At 35.1% G+C, this 14,287-nt stretch overlaps 1 protein-coding gene across 5 annotated transcripts in view; it reads right to left on the bottom strand.

Annotated features, from left to right (window-relative positions):
* TBC1D19 (TBC1 domain family member 19) overlaps window positions 1-14,287 on the bottom strand; it is a 156,936-nt gene that overhangs the window by 61,965 nt on the left and 80,684 nt on the right. For all 5 annotated transcript variants that reach the window (XM_019962555.2, XM_070791250.1, XM_070791252.1 and 2 more), the window contains 2 exons: window positions 8,599-8,673; window positions 5,013-5,075 (listed from right to left, as the gene is read on the bottom strand). In XM_019962555.2, the coding sequence (XP_019818114.2) occupies window positions 5,013-5,075; window positions 8,599-8,673 (138 nt within the window). The remainder of the gene's footprint in view (window positions 1-5,012; window positions 5,076-8,598; window positions 8,674-14,287) is intronic.

The raw sequence follows: 14,287 nt of genomic DNA, 5'->3' as shown, positions 1-14,287 counted from the left end.
CGTGTCCGACTCTTAGCGACCCCATGGACTGCAGCCTACCAGGCTCCGCCATCCATGGGATTTTCCAGGCAAGAGTACTGGAGTGGGGTACCATATAAGATCTATGACTGAAAATACTATAGGAAATCTAAAAATAATATAATTTGGACTAAAATATTGATAAAAATGGAAAATAAAGGTTAAAGTATACTCCTATAGTACTATCTATAATATTGATTAATACCTAATGCTTTACACACATACTTTAAAACAATTTCAAAACATTTTTGCCTCTTTAACTAGAATGTAAGCCCATCAAAGGTGGTATCATTATATAAAAGGGTCAATAAATACTTACTGATGACCATTCTGCTTTTTCTCAGAGAATGCATCCATTGTTTATAAATAGTTACGTTTTTCAGACTCTGTCACTTATAAGTTTCCCAAGTTTATGTGGTACACAAAGATGAATATGTCTTCAAGGGTAATTCTGGCACTATGTGGAGAAACTGTAACGACTCTAATTTAAAATGTTATCCTTATAGACCCTGTTCATCAAATGAGGTAGGTTTTTTGTCTGGCAAGTCCTTTTCACCACCACCAAAAAGACTTTGTAGCTGTGAATTTAAATTGACAATCCTCTTCTCTCCAGCCACCAAAGGGGCAGAAATTGTGACATTTCCACTTGCTCTACCCACACACTGAAGTAGAAGAGTGAACACACTACAAACTATATGATTATTGGCCTTTGGCTGATATTATAATTTATGTACTCATGTTCAGTGTCATAATAGTTTCATGTTCAGGATCTAAATAGCTATCAGAGGGAGGGTCAAAAATTTTCATTTGTTTCATATTTTTAGTATTGTGCAACATTAACTAATTTGTTTCATTTAGAAGTCAGTTGATAAAAAGATCCTTCACATCTAGAACTAAACTCTTAACTAAAGAAAATCTACAGCCCTCTACAATGACAATAAATGTGTAATCACACAGAACACAAGGCCATGACCCTATGTATATGTCCTGCTGAGAAGCCCAGTAGGTCAGGAAAGGTATTTGTGAATAAGTGATATTCTAGTTGAAAGCTGAAGGAAAAATAGGAATTTAGTAGAGGAAGAGGGGAGGACAACAGTCTTTTACATCAAAGGAACTGCAGGTCTGATGACCCTGAGGTAGAAAAAAGCATAACGAACATGAGGAGTAAAAGACCAGAGTGGCTGGAATGCGTAGTGCCACAGTGTTAGTGCAGAGGTGAACCGTGAGGCTAGAGATGTGAACCAGCACACCCAAGGTCATCAGGCCTTGTGAAGGATTTTCGTGTTTGGGATTTGATCTCACAAGTAACATGAACTGATTGGTGTTTTTACAAGACCACTTTGACCAGTCAGGCAAGAAAAAGAAAAAAAAAGGCATCCAGTTAGGGATGGGTATCCGTGGTGGCTCAGTTGGTAAAGAATCTGCTTGCAATGTGGAGACCTGGGTTCAATACCTGGGTTGGGAAGATCCCCTGGAGAAGGGAACAGCTACCCACTCCAGTATTTTGGCCTGGAGAATTCCAAGGACTGTATAGTGCATGGGCTTGCAAAGAGTTGCACATGACTGAGCAACTTTCACTTTCAAGTAGGAAAGAAAGAAATAATCTCTACTTACAGATGATATGATCTTATATATAGAAAATCCTAAAGGCTCCATCCAAAATCTGCTAGAATTAATCAATGAATTCAGTAAAACTGCAGGATACAAAATCAATATACAGAAAACAGTTGTGTTTCTATACACTAAGAACAAAAAAGCTGAAAAAGAAATAATTTCATTCACTATAACATAAAAAAGACCAATAAAATACGAAGAAATTTAACCAAGGAGGTGAAAGATCTGTACACTTAAAACTACAAGACTTTGATGAAAGAAGCAGAAGAAGACACAAATGGAACAATATCCTATGTTCATTGACAAGAAGTTGCACTGTTAAAATGCCATACTACCCAAAGCCATCTACAGATTCAATGCAATTCCTATTAAAATTGCAATGGGCATTTTTCACAGAAATAGAAAAACGATCCTAAAATTTGTATAGAGCCACAAAAGAAACTGAGTAGACAAAGCAATCTCAAGAAAGAATAACAAAGCATCATACTTCCTGATTTCAAGCTATGCTACAAAGTTATAGTGATCAAAGCAGTAAAGCACTGGCATAAAAGTAGACATAGGAACCAATGGAACAGAATTGAGAGCCCAGAAATAAACCACACATACACAGTTAACTAATATTTAACAAGGAGCCAAGAATACTCAGTGGAGAAAAGATAGTATCTTCAATAAATAGGGTTGGGAAAACCGGATAACCACATGCAGAAGAACGAAATTAGACTTGTACCTTATACCACTCACAAAAATGAACTTGAAATGGACTTAATACTTTAAACATAAGACCTAAATTCCTAGACGAAATCATAGAAAAAAAGCTCCTTGACTTAGGTCTTCATGGTAATTTCCTTTTATGATAGTAAAACACAAGCTAAAAAGCAAAAATAAATAAGTGAAACTATATCAAACTAAAAACCATTATAAAGCAAAAGAAACTAAAAACAGAATGAAAAGGCAACCTACAGGAAGGGAGAAAATATTTGCAAATTTTATGTCTGATATGAGGCTAATATCCAAAATTTATTAAGAATTCTACAATTCAATAGCAAAAAACAAACAACCCAATTAAAAAGTGGGCAAAGGAAATTAACAGAAGTTTTCCAAACAAGACATACAAATGGCCAACAGGTACATGAAAAGGTATGCAACATTACTAATCACCACAGAAATGCAAATCAAACCCAGAATGTTATCACCTCATACCTGTTAAAATGGCTACCATAAAAAAAAAAAAAAAAAAAGACAAGTGTTGGTGAGGGTACAGAGAAAAATGAACCCTAGTGTACTGCTGGTAGGAATGCAAGTTGGTACAGCCACTACAGAAAACAAGTCATAGAGGTTACTCAAACCTGCTCTTGACAGAGGGTTACCCTCTGAGTGGAGGCAGGAAGCCCCCGACTTCTGAAATTTTGCATCTACAACACAGAGCTGAGGAGAATGAGAAATACCGGTTTCCTGAACCTTTTATGGGCTTCCCTGGTGGCTCAGATGATAAAGAATCCACCCGCAATGCAGCAGACCTGGCTTCGATCTCTGGGTTGGGAAGCTCCCCTGAAGGAGGGCATGGCAACCCACTCCAGTATTCTTGCCTAGAGAATCCCTATGGACAGAGAAGCCAGAATAGTCCATGGGGTTGCAGAGAATCAGACACGGCTGAGCGACTAAGCACAGCACAGAGCCTTCTATAGAGATACTGCAGTCTTTGACTAGAAATTATTCGAAAAAGGAACCCCATCTTCCTAGCCACACTCAGTTGAATTGAAGCTTCCATCATGATGATCTGGGGCTATGAGGAAGGAGAGAGTGCATCATGGCTCAAGTGCTACAGACTGATTTGAGACTTAATCACTTCTCCTGAATAAATGTTTTTATTTGCTGACTTGACATCTAATCTTAAGACAGTTTCCAGATACTTTAAATGTTTGGGGGTTTTTTTTGCTTTTTAAATAATTTTCACTGGTTTTGATTTTTCTAATAGGGATGGTTCTGTGGACCTCTTTATGCTACAATACCAAAAGCAATCATTTCTACTCAGTATTTCAGTTTAGAAACAAAAATTACTATATAAATGAAGCTTTAACTTTATTGTACATTCAAAATTTGACTGAGTACCAAAAAATAGGTATCAGGCTACATATTTGCTACATAAATAAATAAATTTAATGTTTTTATACTGTTTTAATTAATAACAATATGTTAAAGAATGGGATTTTAAGTCTTAACTTTTTTTTAATTTTAAAAATTAATGGCATATTTGAAATCATGGAAATTCCCTTAAAATTCTTTCCAAGGTTATCTCAAATTTTAATTTTATAAATAAATTTTATAAAATCTTTTGGACTTTAGTTCTTGGAATATACGATTAGGTCGCACAGAGTCAGACATGACTGAAGCGACTTAGCAGTAGCAGCAGCAGCAAACCTTCTAGAGAGATTCTTATTTAACTCTTTTCTTAAACAGATACACAACTACAACCACTATTACCATCAGAGACCTGCTAATTCGACATCTGGGACTGATTTACATTTAGTCAAGCAGAAACTGCCATGTGGAATCTAGATTTTTTTTTTTCCATGATACATATTGCTGCTGCTGCTGCTGCTGCTAAGTCGCTTCAGTTGTGTCCGACTCTGTGCGACCCCATAGACAGCCTCCTACCAGGCTCCTCTGTCCCTGGGATTCTCTAGGCAATAACACTGGAGTGGGTTGCCATTTCCTTCTCCAATGCATGAAAGTAAAAAGTGAAAGTGAAGTCGCTCAGTCGTGTCCGACTCTTAGCGACCTCATGGACTGCAGCCTACCAGGCTCCTCCATCCATGGGATTTTCCAGGCAAGAGTACTAGAGTGGGGTGCCATTGCATATTATCTATCTTTTATCTATCTATGTGTGTATGATCTTTAAAAAAAAGAATATCATTTAAGCAATTCTACATAAATCACATATTTCCTAATTGTGATGTTTCTATTTTGTTTCTCTTTTATCAGATATAAGAAAGACCTAGGTAAACCCAAACATCCACAGTATCACCATATGATGTGATCAAAGAGTAATCACAACTCTTCAAGCTGATTTCAAAGCACTTAATTATTTACTCAAGACCTTTAATAGAAAAGTATCATGTAAAAATGCTTTCTCTAAACATCTTGGGACAGCTGAAATATGAAATAGACACTCAATTTATGTATCTGATCTATACCTCTCCTGGGTGGAACAGAGATGAAGTTCTTATCCTCCCACCTAGTCTCTTTTAAGAACAAAAGTTAACCTGATCCCAAATTTGGAACTAATACAATTATGTAAAGTTTAAAAAAAAAAAAAATAAAGTAGCCTGAGTTAGAGAATTTAAAACAAGAACATTATATATTTTAATTTTTCAACTTACCTGATATAAATAATCTTCAAATACAAAATAATAATCATCATTGCTTGCTGTCAATTTCACATCCTATAATTAAAAGTAGAAGGCACTGAAAAGAACTTAAATGAGTACGTTTATAGTACTAAGACATAAATATAACATACAGAAATAATACTGAAATGATTTTATTACTTCACATATGATTATAAACTTCTCAATTAGATTTTATCACTGGGTTTATCAGAAATAAATTTATAAAGGTACTTGACTGATATTTGTGACACATTACTTGACTTCAAATTGTTTACACTTATTTGGGTTCCATGAGTAATTTCTTATTATTTATTTCAATTTTATCTCCTTTGAATCTAATATTTAGGTATCTTAAAATTAGAAAAGCATTTGCAATCACAACGTCCAAAAGCAGCCGTAAAAATCTGGCCTCAAATTACTGTTCAATCTGGTCCTCCACTGTTCAGGCCCACATTCATGCCATTCCATCAAAATACCAAAAATCTTTGATGTTTTTGTAATTATTCATTTGCAAGTCATCACTTGTTAGCAAAAGAGACAAAGTTTATCTTCAATCTCACCAGCAAGAAAACATACATGGTAGAAATACTGGAGAATGAGAAATACTGGTTATACGCCCCAAAGAAATATTACTTAAAGACACAGATTAAGAGAAAAGAAAGGAGTCAGTCTAAGTCACAACATGGGCATAAGTAGAGATCACGCGATCTCAAGGAGGATGATGTTGCCTCTAAGGGGGCATCATTCCTGGGGAATCAAAATTTTAGAGAAAATTTTTTCTTTTATGAAGAAAAGGTTGAGAAACACTGATATGAACTGTCAGATCACAGTAAGCAGTAGAAAATTGTAGATGGTGTGGATTCAAGACAAGTTTGTGAGAAAAAAATACAATGCTGGATGATTGGGGCTGGTGCACTGGGATGACCCAGAGGGATGGTATGGGGAGGGAGGACGGAGGAGGGTTCAGGATGGGGAACACATGAGAAATAAAGGAATAAATTTAAAAAAAAAAAAAAAGAAAAAAAAAAAAGGCAAAATAAAGAATTTATCAGACAAAAAAAAAAAAGAAATTGGTATTTTTATGTATTTACTTTTCCTGAAAATATATGTGCTAAAAATATCATAGTACTGTTTCTATCAGTGAAATCATTCAATGAGGTTTTAAGTTTTATTTGTAGTTCTCTTTGTCTATTGAATGTATCCCACTAAGAATGTAAGAATGTAAAAGTCAGAACATTGTATTACAAAACATCTTGAAATAATTATTTCTTATGTAATTATGTTACCAATTTGACCTATATAGACTCGATGTTATGTTTTGGTTTTGTTTGTTTTTCAATGTTATTTTCCTTTCTGATTTTCATTTACTAATTTTTGATTATAAAATTAAAAAAAAAAATACAATCCAGAGAGAATCATTAGATATTTTAGCTTAGGGAGGGTTTGATGATGTTCTGTGCTTAAGCATTGCCTTGTTTCCTTCATTTCTTTAACCGCTAAAATAATTCTATTTTCTATTAAATTAAAAATGAATCTTTGCCAAAGGGAGTTGTAATGAAACTTCAAATGATTATTTTTTTAATGCTTATTCCCTTAAGGGCTGACTTTAATAATATTTGGAGTTGCTCCAGTACGATCAGCAGAGTTTAACTAACATAAGTAAACACTCATGCTGTGGACCGTCAGGACTGATTCTACCAAAACTTACATTCAGCTGTTCAGACACAAGCTGTTTACCTCTTTCTCATGACAGATTTGCTTTACTGATTCTAACTGAAATTCATGTTGGCAGCAAAGGGAACTCTCGTGCTAGCACTCTTGGATTTTTTGAACTTCTCTTGTGAGTCTTCTCTCATTTGAACAGAGAGATTAAAGTCTTAAAGCCCAAAAGATCTCTTAGGCTGTTGCTAAAATGATCTCCTGCGTACAGTCATTTGACCTCAAAGTCAATAGCAGTACCTGTGATCCAAATCTATGTAAAAACTTCAAGAGTTTTTCAAAAGAGTCAAGACTTTTCATCAAAAGACCGCATCCTCTTAATTCCCCTCATCCTCCTCCCTGTAGAGCATAGTGGTTAAAGGTACGGGTTATGAAATCAGATTACCTAGATTCAAATCTTGGCTTTACTACTTAATATATGAATTTAAATGGATTTCTTTACTCTTTGTTTACCTTAGTTCCCTCATCTGTAAGACAGTAAAGTAATAGTATTAATACTTCCTACTTTGCTATAATACATGTATCAATATGTGGCTGGTGAGTAAGGAAATGATGTCAGTACAACATGAGAATTGTGTTGGTTCAATGCAATTTTCCTTTAAAAAGAGAAGTCAGAACAGCAGAAGTAGAATTATATCCTTCAGCAGGAAAGGGCAAAGCCTTCTGCAGGCATGAGCCCTTTGCCTGTTTCCAAGAGAATGGAAATTTCAAGAGAATGGAAAATGAATGATTGCATGGGGTCCCTGTCTCCAGAGAGGCACACCCCCAGCCTTGCATATCTCTTAACTGCTGTACTGCCTCTTGTGCCCTCCTGAACAGCAGCCCCAGTGGCTCTGTGCAACTGAATTATTTTAGCACTTACCCTTTGTTATTTTTGTACATTTTTAATAATTCCTGCAGGAGCAGCCTGCTTGGGCTGTCCAGTTCATCTCCCAATGATTGCTTCTGTTAGCACTTTGGCTATAAAGTTGCAAAAGCTACCCCAACCCTATTTTTCCTATAAGCTCTATTATTTTTAATGCATGATCTTGTAGAATGCAACTTTTTTTTTTTAGGAAAAAAAAAAAGAATTATCATTTATAGCCCAAATACTCCCCTGGGGTAGCTGTCAGGATCAGTTAATCTATGTAAAGAGTCTGGAGCATTGTATGACACACAGAAAGCAATCATTAAACGCTAGCAGTCACTGTTATTATTAACTTCTGTTATGTTCTACCCAGACAAATCTTTGGGTCTTCTTTCCCCTGTTTCTGAGGTCTGGAATAATATGCCCTTTCTCCTCTATCTTACAAGTTCTAAATCTAAAATCCAAGTCTTTTAAACAACCCAATTATGAATCCGGAATCAGTCAAACCCTATACCATGCTTTTAGCATCTACATCTCAACTCTCAATAACAGATGCCTGGAAATAAAACTTGAGATGTGTTTAACTCTATGTCTAGAAATCAAAAGAAATGAAAAATAAGCTGTGACTTCAATATAATAAAATAAACAAGCAGGCCCTAAAGAATTGCGAGATAAATAAGATGAAGAAATCCATAATCTGATTTTTTTTCTTTTAGTAGATTTTCTGTATAGTTTGAGTTGAAAATTGTAATTTATAAGGACAAGAAATATCATTCACTTAATCAATATATGGGAGGGTCAAGAAAGGATTGTGAAGACAGTTGCAAAGTGAAAGATAACACTGAATAGAAACCTCAGATTTTGAAGGTCAACTTTATCATTCTAAGTATAATGATCACTTAAAATTATTTTTCAAGGTTAATATGTATCATAGATAGTGCAGTACCTACATGAAGACTCTTGATAATTGCTTAATGGTAACGAAATGGAAAAACTTACAGCTTCACTTACTTTATAAATTAGACTGTCCACCAAAAGGTCATGTTGTATCACATTTGTCTTAAGCTGCTCATAATATAAAATATCCTAGATTTAAAAGAAAAACAAAAACATTAAAAGTCAATCATTTATAAAGTCAGCCTCAAACTTTAATAAATAATGATCATTAATAGTATTATATACACTAAGAGAATAAGGGCTTTATTTTATTACTAGAGTCTCTAGGCCTGGATAATAGCTGATGATCAATAAACAGACTTAATCCCATCCCTTAAGATAAAATCTGGTACCTGGTAGGTATTTAATCAATGTTTGCTACATTGATTTAAATGTAATTTAACTTTAATAGCAAATGTAGTATTTATTAGTTATTAGGAACTGTTTTACCCAACATGCATGTTACTCTATTTAATCTCATATCAACAAAATAAACCTGTTCAATGATTATTATTCCCATTTACATTTGAGAAACTGAGGCCCAGAGAAAGAAGTAACTTTCTGTTCAAGGCCACAAAGGTAGTAAGATTTGATTCCAGGAAACCCCCAGAACCTACATAAAAACCCAGAGTGACTACTCTATACTGCCTTTCTAATATCTGAATTATTATAAAATAAAAAAATTTAAGCATACTAAATCATCCCTGGTAGTAAAAGCTATCATATAGCATATGAAAAAAAAAAAAATCAGGATTTTTTTTTGAAAAAAATGTCTTTAATTTTTCATTTTTAGTTCAAAATAAAATGGTTGTAACTATACAGAATGCTATATAGCTAACTTGTACATGATTTAAACATAGGTTGGAAAAGTATGTAAGTTTTTAAGAGATAATGTCAAACATTCTCATATCATCTGGCTAATGGACAATGATAAGGGTTCAGGACTTTTAATGACATTGGTCAATAGAATCAGTAGTGCACTTTAAATCTGAGTCAAGGCTTTTAAAAATTAAATAAAAATCAGCTATAGCACCAGGAACTCTGCTCAATATTCTGTAATAATCTAAGTGGGAAAAGAATTTGAAAAAGAATAGATACATGTATATGATGCATAACTGAATTACTTTATTGTATATCTGAAACTAACACAACATTGTTAATCAACAATACTCCAATATAAAATAAAATTTTTTTAATTGTAAAGAAATTAGTAAAATTTTAGCAAAAAAAAAATCAGTTAAAAAAATATTAGAATATCAAATTAACTCTAAACAGTGATAAGATTAGGCTGAAAGTTAAGTGAAAGTGAAAGCTGCTCAGTTGTGTCTGACTCTTTGGGACCCCATGGACTATACAGTCCATGGAACTCTCCAGGCCAGAATACTGGAGTGGGTAGCCTTTACCTTCTCCAGGGGATCTTCCCAACCCAGGGATTGAACCCAGGTCTCCCGCATTGCAGGCAGGTTCTTTACCAGCTAAGCCACAAGGGAAGCCATTTAATAAAGAATAAGAAATAAGAATAAGAGAGGAAGGACAGGAAAGAGAGAAAAGGGGGTAAGGAAAAAGAAGAAAAGACAGAAGAACAGAAAGTGGGAGGAAGGAGGTAAGATGTAATCCAGTTAAGGGACAGGCTAATAGTTGGTCAGGTGTTCATAATAACGATTGAGAAAGGTCAAGATTAAGTGGGTAGCAGCTGTGTTAAAGAGAGATGGAAATATCATCTGACTTCTACAAGCTGATCCCTGCGTTTCTCCGAATCCCTCCATCCATCTCTTGGGGACTCTAGCCCTGGTTTCCACCTCTATCCAAATACTGCTTGGCTCCCTCGGTACTGTGTGATTCTTTCTGAAGACAGTCCCTCAAACAAGTAAGAGCTAGGGGACAGGATCACCTGGGACAGAGAAGAATATCTGATGCATGCAGCAGCCATGGCAGGGTGGTATTCAAACCTATGTTTCCTGAAATACAATTTCTTTGTTTTATTTATTTTTTAATTTTATTTTATTTTTAAACTTTACAATATTGTATTAGTTTTGCCAAATATCGAAATGAATCCGCCACAGGTATACCTGTGTTCCCCATCCTGAACCCTCCTCCCTCCTCCCTCCCCATACCCTCCCTCTGGGTCATCCCAGTGCACCAGCCCCAAGCATCCAGTATCGTGCATCGAACCTGGACTGGCGACTCGTTTCATACATATTATACATGTTTCAATGCCATTCTCCCAAATCTCCCCACCCTCTCCCTCTCCCACAGAGTCCATAAGACTGATCTATACATCAGTGTCTCTTTTGCTGTCTCGTACACAGGGTTATTGTTACCATCTTTCTAAATTCCATATATATGCGTTAGTATACTATATTGGTGTTTTTCTTTCTGGCTTACTTCACTCTGTATAATAGGTTCCAGTTTCATCCATCTCATTAGAACTGATTCAAATGTATTCTTTTTAATGGCTGAGTAATACTCCATTGTGTATATGTACCACAGCTTTCTTATCCATTCATCTGCTGATGGGCATCTAGGTTGCTTCCATGTCCTGGCTATTATAAACAGTGCTGCGATGAACATTGGGGTACACGGGTCTCTTTCCCTTCTGGTTTCCTCAGTGTGTATGCCCAGCAGTGGGATTGATGGGTCATAAGGCAGTTCTATTTCCAGTTTTTTAAGGAATCTCCACATTGTTCTCCATAGTGGCTGTACTAGTTTGCATTCCCACCAACAGTGTAAGAGAGTTCCCTTTTCTCCACACCCTCTCCAGCATTTATTGCTTGTAGACTTATGGATGGCAGCCATTCTGACTGGTGTGAAATGGTACCTCATAGTGGTTTTGATTTGCATTTCTCTGATAATGAGTCATGTTGAGCATCTTTTCATGTGTTTGTTAGCCATCTGTATGTCTTCTTTGGAGAAATATCTATTTAGTTCTTTGGCCCATTTTTTGATTGGGTCATTTATTTTTCTGGAGTTGAGCTGTAGGAGTTGCTTGTATATTTTTGAGATTAGCTGTTTGTCAGTTGCTTCATTTGCTATTATTTTCTCCCATTCTGAAGGCTGCCTTTTCACCTTTCTAATAGTTTCCTTTGTTGTGCAGAAGCTTTTAAATTTAATTAGGTCCCATTTGTTTATTTTTGCTTTTATTTCCAATATTCTGGGAGGTGGGTCATAGAGGATCCTGCTGTGATGTATGGCAGAGAGTGTTTTGCCTATGTTCTCCTCTAGGAGTTTTATAGTTTCTGGTCTTACGTTGAGATCTTTAATCCATTTTGAGTTTATTTTTGTGTATGGTGTTAGAAAGTGTTCTAGTTTCATTCTTTTACAAGTGGTTGACCAGATTTCCCAGCACCACTTGTTAAAGAGATTGTCTTTAATCCATTGTACATTCTTGCCTCCTTTGTCAAAGAGAAGGTGTCCATATGTGCGTGGATTTATCTCTGGGCTTTCTATTTTGTTCCATTGATCAATATTTCTGTCTTTGTGCCAGTACCATACTGTCTTGATAACTGTGGCTTTGTAATAGAGCCTGAAGTCAGGTAAGTTGATTCCTCCAGTTCCATTCTTCTTTCTCAAGATCGCTTTGGCTATTCGAGGTTTTTTGTATTTCCATACAAATTGTGAAATTATTTGTTCTAGCTCTGTGAAGAATACCGTTGGTAGCTTGATAGGGATTACATTGAATCTATAAATTGCTTTGGGTAGTATACTCATTTTCACTATATTGATTCTTCCAATCCATGAACATGGTATATTTCTCCATCTATTAGTGTCCTCTTTGATTTCTTTCACCAGTGTTTTATAGTTTTCTATATATAGGTCTTTAGTTTCTTTAGGTAGATATATTCCTAAGTATTTTATTCTTTTCGTTGCAATGGTGAATGGAATTGTTTCCTTAATTTCTCTTTCAGTTTTCTCATTATTAGTGTATAGGAATGCAAGGGATTTCTGTGTGTTGATTTTATATCCTGCAACTTTACTATAATCATTGATTAGTTCTAGTAATTTTCTGGTGGAGTCTTTAGGGTTTTCTATGTAGAGGATCATGTCATCTGCAAATAGTGAGAGTTTTACTTCTTCTTTTCCAATTTTATTCCTTTATTGGATTCCTTTTATTTCTTTTTCTGCTCTGATTGCTGTGGCCAAAATTCCAACATATGGAGGCTGAACAACACGCTGCTGAATAACCAACAAATCACAGAAGAAATCAAAAAAGAAATCAAAATTTGCATAGAAACGAATGAAAATGAAAACACAACAACCCAAAAACTGTGGGACACTTTAAAAGCAGTCCTAAGGGGAAAGTTCATAGCAATACAGGCATACCTCAAGAAACAAGAAAAAAGTCAAATAAATAACCTAACCCTACACCTAAAGCAACTAGAAAAGGAAGAAATGAAGAACCCCAGGGTTAGTAGAAGGAAAGAAATCTTAAAAATTAGGGCAGAAATTAATGCAAAAGAAACAAAAGAGACCATAGCAAAAATCAACAAAGCCAAAAGCTGGTTCTTTGAAAGGATAAATAAAATTGACAAACCATTAGCCAGACTCATCAAGAAACAAAGGGAGAAAAATCAAATCAATAAAATTAGAAATGAAAATGGAGAGATCACAACAGACAACACAGAAATACAAAGGATCATAAGAGACTACTATCAACATTTATATGCCAATAAAATGGACAACGTGGAAGAAATGGACAAATTCTTAGAAAAGTACAACTTTCCAAAACTGGACCAGGAAGAAATAGAAAATCTTAACAGACCCATCACAAGCACGGAAATTGAAACTGTAATCAAAAATCTTCCAGCAAACAAAAGCCCAGGTCCAGATGGCTTCACAGCTGAATTCTACCAAAAATTTAGAGAAGAGCTAACACCTATCCTGCTCAAACTCTTCCAGAAAATTGCAGAGGAAGGTAAACTTCCAAACTCATTCTATGAGGCCACCATCACCCTAATACCAAAACCTGACAAAGATCCCACAAAAAAAGAAAACTACAGGCCAATATCACTGATGAACATAGATGCAAAAATCCTTAACAAAATTCTAGCAATCAGAATCCAACAACACATTAAAAAGATCATACACCATGACCAAGTGGGCTTTATCCCAGGGATGCAAGGATTCTTCAATATCCACAAATCAATCAATGTAATACACCACATTAACAAACTGAAAAATAAAAACCATATGATTATCTCAATAGATGCAGAGAAAGCCTTTGACAAAATTCAACATCCATTTATGATAAGAACTCTCCAGAAAGCAGGAATAGAAGGAACATACCTCAACATAATAAAAGCTATATATGACAAACCCACAGCAAACATTATCCTCAATGGTGAAAAACTGAAAGCAGTTCCTCTAAAGTCAGGAACAAGACAAGGGTGCCCACTTTCACCATTACTATTCAACATAGTTTTGGAAGTTTTGGCCACAGCAATCAGAGCAGAAAATTTGTTTGTTTTAAAAAATGCTTGATACACAGTTCTCTAGTTTGAGTCAAATGCTCATCACATAAAGATAATCTGGGAATTTGCTGGCTATTTTTAGTCATTTTAATTAAAATTTTAATTTTAATTAAAAAGCTTTATTTTGTTCTCATTCATGATGTTTTGATTTCTTACCTAAAGAAAAATTATTTTACTATTTTATTTACCTTCTATTATATTTATTAAATCTACCTCTTTAGCTAGAATAAAAGAACACTTTTAAAGGTAGGAACAGCACCCAACTCAAACACCAATCCTGACAGCTAGCAAAGGGC

This window comes from Bos indicus, chromosome 6 (genome assembly GCF_029378745.1).
Source record: "Bos indicus isolate NIAB-ARS_2022 breed Sahiwal x Tharparkar chromosome 6, NIAB-ARS_B.indTharparkar_mat_pri_1.0, whole genome shotgun sequence".
Taxonomy (NCBI): domain Eukaryota; kingdom Metazoa; phylum Chordata; class Mammalia; order Artiodactyla; family Bovidae; genus Bos; species Bos indicus.
This window is presented reverse-complemented; position numbering and strand designations above follow the sequence as displayed.